General features: G+C 45.4%; 1 protein-coding gene across 6 annotated transcripts in view; it reads left to right on the top strand.

The window, feature by feature from the left end:
- The window catches only part of CACNA1I (calcium voltage-gated channel subunit alpha1 I), a 376,571-nt gene extending 368,972 nt beyond the window's left edge, over positions 1-7,599 (top strand). For all 6 annotated transcript variants that reach the window (XM_080971347.1, XM_080971348.1, XM_080971349.1 and 3 more), the window contains one exon: positions 1,744-7,599. In XM_080971347.1, coding sequence (XP_080827473.1) covers positions 1,744-2,454 — 711 coding nt within the window. In that variant the 3' untranslated portion in view covers positions 2,455-7,599. The remainder of the gene's footprint in view (positions 1-1,743) is intronic.
- Positions 7,600-9,614: the final 2,015 nt, after the last annotated feature.

A 9,614-nucleotide genomic window follows, 5' to 3' on the forward strand; every position in this document is an offset into this window, starting at 1 on the left:
TCCCATGAGCATATGGTTGGCCATTGTGAGAACTAGGCTGGATCCAGCAGCATCTATGCTCTTCCCTATTTCCCCCTATATTTATGCCAACCACCTCACATGCACGCCTTGCAAAGAAGGTACAGGAATATCCATACAGGATCTTCTGAGTCCTCCTCCTTCGTTACTATAGATACTGTTGGGGAAACATCAGGGTGTGTGTCCATTACCAATCAAGGGAGGACATGTCCAAATCTCACATAGTTTTAACCAGGCTCTCAGATGTAAGCTACTCCCACAAAGAGTATAAATTCCCTATGTGCAAGAGGCCTGGAGAGAGGCAGGGTACCTTTCTTTTTAGCCTGGAAGAGTCTTTCTTGATCAGCAGCGATTGGGCACATTGATGTGCCCACTTGGCATCACTTCCATGCCCCTCATGGACCCCAGTTATCTGGGTGCTTGAGTGACATAAATAATTCCCCAAGATTACGTGTGCTTCCCTTACTTTGCTACTAAACCCATACCTGCCTTGTTGTTGTCCTGATTCTAATGCTGTGGACAATTAATGTACATTGGAGTCCCTTCATATGCTATGGAATGAAGGGTTGTGTGAAGAGGGGAAGAGAGACCTGCTCCCAGACATGGCTCCTCTCTTCCAGGTCCTGCTATTTTACAGCTGCTTGGTTGCAGCCCACATTCTAAGATGGAAATCAATTGCTGGAGGATGTACAATTTTGGTCTTGAGCACATGAAGGACGCATGTGCCAAGAGCACTCCAGAGTCCCTTTTTACATAGCATTGACATGTTGGCAGACCAGCTAAACAACAATAATTAAAAGGGGATGGCCTGAAAGAGATGTGTAAAATTAAAAGCAGTGTGGGGAGAATTGAGAGAGAGCATGGAAAGAAAAAAATGTCTCTCTTATATAATAATAGAACTGCAGGGCGTCTAATGATATTGATTGGCACTAGAGTCAAAATGAAATATCTCTTCACAAAGCGCAAAATTAATACCATTCATTACCACAACTTGTGATGCTGGCCACCATCTCTGATAGCTTTTTCAAATGAAAGGCTAATTAACTGGAGACAGATTCATCAAATGTCTTCTAGGCAGGACTGAAAAGACATAGACGTCCATGTTCAGAAGTAGTGTCCCTCTCTCAGATTCTGGAAACAAGCAAGAAAACGCCTGTCATGTATGTAGTTGTCCACTGCTAGAGACAGTGGGTGGCACTCAACTACATTCTACTCAGAGGAGACCCATTGTAATTAATGGATCTAACTTGGTCACGTTCATTAATTTCAGTGGGTCTGCTCTAATTAAACATAGCTTAATTAGGGTGCTGACATTAATGGCATTTGGTCTGATCCATCAGTGCCATCTATATATATATATTTTAATGGCAAAGTAATGTTTGGCCAACAGTGGTCCTGGTGATGGTGCTGCACGTTGCTGTTTTCAGGAGATACTGCTGATTGGGAACTAAGAACTGGAACAGTGTCCAGTGTGCCTTCTTCAGGGTGGTGAGACGTGAATTGGGGGCAGGCAGCATTGAACTGCTTTAATGTTAACCTTCCCACTGATGCACCAGTTGCAGCTGATGTCCCAGTCCCTCCCTCACCCAACAGCATGACAACTGAGAAATCATAGGACAGTAGAGTTGGAAGGAACCCAGAGGGTTCACCAGTCCAACCCCCTGCAATGCAGGAATCACTGCTAATCAAACACTTTGTTTCTGTTGTTGATTCTTGACCTTGCAGACCACAGAGAGTGACACCTCCCTGGAAGACTGCAGGAGCAACAGTTCAGAAGGCAGCTTGCAGACCACACTGGAGGACAGCTTAAACCTCAGTGACTCGCCCCAGTGCACCCTGGACCTCCCAGTTGCACTGTGCCCAGTGCCAGCCACAGCCACCAAAAAAGCCTTGGTGGCGCCTCTTTCCCCTGCCTCCCGCAGGCAGAGCTTGAGGGGCCGTGGGATCTTCACTCTCCGGAACATCAGCCGGCACCAGCGGAGCCACAGCAGCGGTGGGAGCACGAGCCCCGGCTGCACTTACCATGACTCCATGGACCCTTCGGACGAGGAGGGCGCAGGGAGCAGCCTGAGAGGCGGAGGCAACAACAGCGAGCAGTCAGAGACCCTCAGCAGTCTCTCTCTGACCTCCCTCTTCTCACCGCCCCCTCCGCCCCAAGGTCTGGCACTTGTGAAGAAGTGCAACAGCACCAGCAGTCTCCATGCCAACCCTTCCTCCCGGGGCTCTGCAGCAACCGACAGCAAGCAGTTCTACTCTGTTGACCCCAGGGGGTTTTTATCCATGCCCTCGTGGGTGACGGACTTCTGCAAGAACAGCCCCTCTCCGCGGGAGGGCAACGTACCAGAGGGCTCGGACAGGATTGAGACTGCAGGCCACAGCTCCCCGATTCCCTCCGAGTTGCAGCTGGGGAGTGGAGTCAGCAAGAGGAATAGATGAGGCAGCTCCCTAAGACAGGGAGGAAGAGCGTCGTGTGAACAAGGGAGCGTGTGCTGGCTGCCATTTCCGAAACAGTTCCAAACGCAGGAGCTGTGGAGAAGGAAACAAGCAGACACGCAAAATATAAATATGTGTGTGTGCGTGCGTGTGCGTGTGTATGTGTGGAAAACAAAGACTTTTGTACCATACCTCAGAGACACGAGAGAGCGAAAGCAATATGTGGACCCCCCCACCCACCCACCTACCCATGCACGGGACCACCACCTCTGCAAAGATGACAGTGGGGCATAGGAATCCAGAGAATTCTGGGTGATGAGGCTGAAGAGCCTCTGGCCCAAGGAGTAGCCTGGGGGGCAGCCGTTTACTCCTCTACATAGACAAATATATATGTACAGATATAGAGAATGATTTATTTATTTTTTTTACAGAGAGTTTAGGACTTCCAGAAAAGTGCTAAGCGTGAAAAGGGCAGGGTCTTGGGGGGAGGGGATTATTTCAGACTGAAATCAGCAACCAATCTGTGTTTTAAGGGTTTGGGAATCTCTTTTGAGGAAAATCAGATTGCTCTATGTTTCTATTTGGGAAATAGTAATAGTGCAAAAGCTATTGTCCAGCTGTTTGGGGGAGACGGGGCAGCAAAGGACAGCTCACTATGTGAAAATGCTCCATAGAAATACTTAGGGTGAGCACCATTAAATCTTCAGCTGGGGTTGTGTCCTCTCAGTGTAGTTGAGCTCCTCAGGCAAGGACAATGAAGGCTCCATTTCTTAAATGTGAACTCTGAGGGTCTTGCGGCTCCAACTGTGGGGCCATGGAGCACTGGAGGCTATTCAGGTTTGCTTTTTTTAAGGGTGTGCGTGTGACAGCGAGAAGTCACAGGGCAACTACTGGATGCTCCAATTCTCACTGAGCTTTTTTTTCTTTTTGCAAAAAAAAAAAAAATCTAAGAAAGCTGCTTGGGGGGGAACTACTCTGTACTGTTAAGGGGTTTGGGGTGTAGAGTTTATTTTCTTTAACATTCAGTACTTTTGAAGAGTCTATTTTAGAAGCCCAAAGGTGCAAAAACCATCTCTAGAGAAAGGTATGTTATTTTTTACAAATATATTGAAAGAATAAAAATGAAACACGAGAGAATGAGCAAGAGGAGCAGGCCGAACCTCAAGCGTAAAGCGCCATTAGCTCTCTGTCTCCAGTTTGGGGCTCATAACTTTGACACACGGGGATTTATCTCTGAATAATCTTAGGGAAGATAGGTGAGCCTTGTTCCTCCCTAATGCTTTTTTATGGCCTTCTATGCTAATTCAGTGTGGTGGCTCTTGGACTGTGTCAGATGAGATAAGAATTCAAAACAGTCTGCACCTTTTTGGGCCCCGACAGCAGAAGTTGATGGAGAGGGCCAAACTGCAGTTGTGGTTGGCATTGCATGTATCTTTTAAAAACTTTAAATGGCTGCTGCTGCTGAAAGGCAGGAAGCAGGATGGATTGGGACCACAATGCATGCAGGGCGGCTTTAACCCTTTCCCCTTGTTTCATAACCCTGACAGCCCCCCTCAAGCTGCTTTTTGACACAGGAAGGAAGCCCCCCACTGGCTCCATTGAGTACTTCCCTCTGATGCCAAATAGCAACTTGTGGGGGGCAGGAGGAAAGAGTTAAACTGCTTCCCCAGGTGCTGCAGTGTCAGTCATCGTGATTTGGCCCCACATCAGCTATTTATGGTCTTTAAAAGTTACACACAACACCAAACTGCATGTATAATGTCACATGTAGTTTGGCCTTGAGTGAGTGAGTGAGTGTGTGTATGTGTGTGTACATGTGTGTAAATGTATGTGTATATGCAATACAGTGGGTTATTTATTCACCAGTGAATGTTTGAAAGGATTGTTGCTCGCCTTTTCTGTGCTTTGCAAACAGGGTGGATTGATCACCAGGGTGGTGGCCCGTTGCTGGTTAGATATAGTGGCTGGTTAGACGAAATCTGCTCAGTCATAGGGATCGTTCTCAAAAAAACAGAGAGGTCCATTTCTTTCTCTATCATGTAACTCATTCCCAGTGATTCAATCCCCCTTTCAGGGTGCCTTTGTATCCAGTCTTGCTTTTTCTACCACTAGCCAAGCCCTCTGCTAGGAAGACTGATTTCTGGAAAGCATATATTATTATTTTTCAGGGCAGGGGTAGGACATTCAGCGATGCAACTTAGTGTTGCCAACTGACCCAGGGGTGGGAGCAACCTGGCAGGCTCCTTTGGCAGAAGCATGATCCACAGAAATCAGCAAGTGAAGCTTTTCCTATCATGGAGATGGAATCTCTCTCTTGCTTATTGCTGCAGATCGAAGCACTGTTTCATGGCACATCTACAGGTGCTGGTGGAAAAGTTGGCAGCCAACTTAAAGGGCTTTGGGAAAACAACAGTAGGAAACGATCCCCTTTCCTGCTACCATGTTTCTCTTCGCTGAAAGGCACATGCCATTGGGGTGGAGGGGGAGAGGTGCATAGGGAGGAGAGCTTGTTTTCAGAGCAGGGCACTCCTGTCCTCTGCTGCATAGAGTGGACCACACCTACCTCTGTGGACCCCTTCTGCAATTTTGGGGCTTGCGCCAAGGGTCAAGGCCCTTTAAAGAGCCATGATTGTAGCCCCCTGTAACGTAAGAAGCAAGGGCACTGCTGGTCTGTATGTCAAAACAGTTGTTTTGTTCTTTGTATTTGATGAGGCAGTAAATACCAAATGGAGATGGAATTACAATGGCATCACACCTCGGGAAGTAATACATGTTCCTTAGCGAGTGCAGAAGCTGAACTGAGCAGTGTGTCTAATGCTCTGGGATCCCCTAAGAGATCTGAAATCCCCACCTCTTCAGATAAGCCACTGGTCTGCGTTAATAAAGCAATAACAGCAGTGTTGATTTTAAATGTTTATTTTGTGCTGAATTTTGTGGCATGTTTCCCACCTATTTTCTTTTTCAAGCATAAAACTGTCATGGGGAGAGAAAAGACAACCCCTCTTTAAATCACACACACTCCCCTGCAAGGGACAAGGAAGCAGTCTCTACCAAAACATTTTAATGAGACTGAAATTGATCAACTTAATCATCCGCACCCCATGCTGAAATAGTTCAGGGGCCAGTTCATTCTGTTCATCAGGGAATCTCCAGCCATTTTTGCTTTTGGACAGCTGTCAGACGACAACATCAGCTCCCGTACCAAACACCAACAGAGGCACAGTAGACCTCACACTGCCTGCCAAAATAGTAGGTAGGGATTTTACATTCCTATTGGATGTTGCCTATGAAAATCCCTGCAAAACTCAATGGGGAGCCCAATGCACATCTGCACGCTCACAATATCGTTCCAAAATGCCATGGTGTGAACTGAATATATGAAATTGTACCTAGATATGCTTGAAATGTGGAGAGAAAGCCCACTCACACGCAAAGACAAAATATGCAGTGTATAATGTTGTCTGCAGTTATTTCAAATGTAGCCTTAAATAGTGGAGAGGTGGACATGAAAAGCAGCTAGGAATTTAATTTCCTTGTATTGAGAGTGGCTGCAAAGTCTGAGCAATTCAGAAGGGGTGCTTAACCCTTCCTTTGCCCACCCATTTGTCTCTGTGTTAGTGTTGGGCCCGCTTGTGTTTGTACTGTAAAGTGTTGTTCTGCCCTGAGAATGGTCGCCATCAAAGAGTAGAGCAGGGTTCAAACCTGCATTGCTTAGAGCCTGATTCTATGCATGTTTAATTAGAAGTAATTCCCACTCTCCAGTGGTGCTAGGCTGGGTCTCCGGTTGTCATGTTTGAGAAAGCACCATCTCATGTTCACAAGCAGGTTTTCTGCTTCATACATTTCAGTTATTTTGATAACCGTTTTTGTCTTGTGAGCCCTTACATTTTGTTTGCACATTTTTCATAACCTTACAATAGGAGGGTCTTTGTTGGGGGGCTTCTGGCTTGGCCAATGACCAGAGAAGGTGCTTTCCCAAACCTTCTAAAGTGACCCACCTTCTTAGGAGGTTTAATTTGATGATAAAAGCAGTTGTCCCTTCCTCCTAAATAAGTGTCCTCAGGTGGCCCCTAATGCATCACCAAAAAAAGTTGCATAAAATTTGCATATGGCAATTTATATGTTTAGATACAAATCTGGAGGCAGACTGACCAGGTGACCTGTGTGCCTCTTTGGTCTGCTCTGCTGGTGTTAACTATTGATAGGCAACTTCAAAAACCCTGCTCTTTCTCGTTGTTCTTTATCTTTAAAGTAGACCTTGATTACACAGTCCTTCAGAGGACAAATAGAGCAGTGTTCTCTGATATCCCTTCAAATGACACAGTCACCCTAAAGAATGCACACTCAGCCATTTAGTATGTGTACCTGGCAACTAATCTGGATGAATTGTTTGGGTACAGACAAAATCTATGCTGTTGGAAAAACTATAATCTGTTATCCCAGCTATGAATCCACAATCTCGCCTGGCCTTCATTTTATGAAATATTCAATGCCTCATTTATCTGAAGGTGCTGCCACCAATTTGTGTCTATAGAAATCCCAGCCAGCTTCTGTTATGTAACGCTCTGATGTTTAACTTGAATTTAAAACACACAGACATCTACACCTTATCAACAAAATCCCATCCTTCCTTCCCAAAAACAGATTCCTCGCTCGCATTTTCATTTCTTTCTACAAGTAAAGGAAAAGGCTTTTGGCCTAGGAAATGTGTTACCATGGCAACCAAGGACTAGGTTATCTTTAGAGAATATTTTGCCTCTCCCTTTTAATTATTTACTAATGGTTTTGAAAAAGAAGACACATCTATTCTTCCCAGAGAGTGGGTTGTTATAAAATGCAACAAAATAGGTTATTTCTGTATGCTGGCTTAGAGTGAAGGTTCTGCTCTATTATGTGAGAAGGTCTGTTTATGCCTGGTTGGTCTCCTTTCCACTGGGGCTCTCTTGTCCAGTCCCTTTAGTGGGGAGTCACAGGAAGACACAGGTCCCTTGTGCCTGCAGGAATTTTGTCTATCTCAGAAACTGCACAGGGAGGAAAGGAAGTCTCATTGGAAAGTCTCCCCAGTGAAGGAAACAAAACAAAACACAGGAGACAAATGCACTTTGTGTAGAAAGTTTTGAACATTAAAGTATTGCCTTTTGACAAGAACGACTGTGGTGTGGTGTTATGTCTCCTGCTCTCCCCACAAGAGGTTGTTTCTGCAGTATGGTAGCAAGAATAAATGTTTTTTAAAACAACTGCTCCACTTCACTGTGAAAGGAGGGGGTTGCCCACCCTTTTCAGCTGATTATCAAAACTAGGAACTGATTATAAAAGTTACCTAGGCTGCACCCACATTATTCCATCTTCCCAATGTTTTATTACCTGTCAGTTTCTGCATTTTATGTGATCTTTCAGACAATGTAAAATCCACTTCTGGAAATCTCATGGAATCTAGCAGAAGCTTAATGTCTCCAGGAAAAAAATAATCCAGAAATATTGTGGGAGTTTTTACATTGCAAGGGCTTGTCCACACTTCAGCTTCTCCAGTGATTTCTAGGCACAAGTCCAAGAGGTTTTTCGTTTGCCCTGCCACTTTCCCCAGGAAAACCCACTGTTTGCCTCTGAATCATAACAAATTTCAATCGACTTTTCTGTAGATTTACATTTGTTCCAATTCAGCTTTAAACAGCAGGTTGTGATTCGAGGACCCGATCCCCGCTTGGGGAATAAAGACACGTGGACACAGAATGTAAGGTTAATGGGTAAAGTAAAGGCCACAACTTTATTGATTACAGCATGTGAGAAGGTATTGGCTTAGGCATTGGACCACGGAACATTAGACTCCACCCATTCGTAGAGGGGTGAGTCTGAGGAGGGGTTAACCACCAGTAGGGGAAGCCTGTTGATGCTAATCCAACTATAGGCTCTCTTCCTGATGTCACCAAGGGTCGTGCCATGGCCCCCCGCCACACAGGCATCGGACAGGATCCACGACCGCCGGATTCCTTTAGCAGAATACCCAAAATTGTCGGGGAAGGCGATGGCCACACCTTGCCCCCTGAAACACCAACAACACATTCCAATGCCTAACCGCCAAATACCACGAAAGTTGTGACGGTTGCTACGAGGTAGGTGAAAAAAACCAAGAGGCCGGGCCAATTTAGCCAATTGGAAAAAACTCCTACCAGGCCCCCTGGTTAAACAGGGCGACCAACCAGAGGTCCATAGCAAAGTCTCAGGAACAGCTAATCTAAAGGGAGTGGAGGGTGGGTGACTCGAAGAAAATGTGTGTGCAATGGTGGGGATGGCTGGCGCGGCTGCGTTTGAGCAGCAAACCACGCCCCTGTCGAGCTCCCCTATTGGGTGCCCAACTGGGGAGGGGCGTGGCGCCAGCCCTGGAGTTGAAGCAGGGGGCGGAGCGCCCCCTGCATGACGCAGGAATTGTCTCCCGCTCACAACCCCTTCCCTCCTGGGAGTAGGAAAGGCTTTTTCCCAGGGAAAGCAGCAGAACATATAAAAAAACCTCTCAAATATGAGCCTTGAAAACACGGGACAAGCAGAATATAATGTGGACCAAACAGAAGTATGGCTGAGTGTTGCATTTTTCATGGTTTTACCACCAGACAAAGTCACAAAATTGTGGGCTGCATTTTTGAATCATGGGGGAACAGAAGTGCACACACTCAAAGACAGACTGCTTCAGAGATAGAAATTGGGGACAGGCAGTTTTATTGGGACCGTGCATACACTAGCAGTTTGAATATTCAAACTGTTCTCTATAGTTTTGAGGTGCTGTATCTCTTTACATTCTATTCAGGTCAATGAGTATTGAAGATGTTCTGCACAGTGGGAAGAAATACTTAGCACCTTGCGCAGATATCTTCAGTTCTCACCCACGAAAAGGCTTTTAGGCACAAGCTCACATCCATGCCTTCAAATTGGGAACTTTAAAGCGTTATTCAAACTAAATGTTTCACTAACCACATTTGTGAAGGAAAGGAAAAATTTATTTGGTTTGCATTTTTAAACAAACTAACCTAATTCACTTTTCCCATAGATTGAAATGTAATTATCCTTCACATTTTGTATTTTTCAAAATTTGTAATTAACTTCTTAGCTAAAAAAAGTATTACCAAAACAAGTTAAAATGTGTATTTTGAAAGAGAATAAACATATAAATG

This window comes from Podarcis pityusensis (assembly GCF_964106645.2).
Source record: "Podarcis pityusensis genome assembly, chromosome: 10".
NCBI lineage: Eukaryota > Metazoa > Chordata > Lepidosauria > Squamata > Lacertidae > Podarcis > Podarcis pityusensis.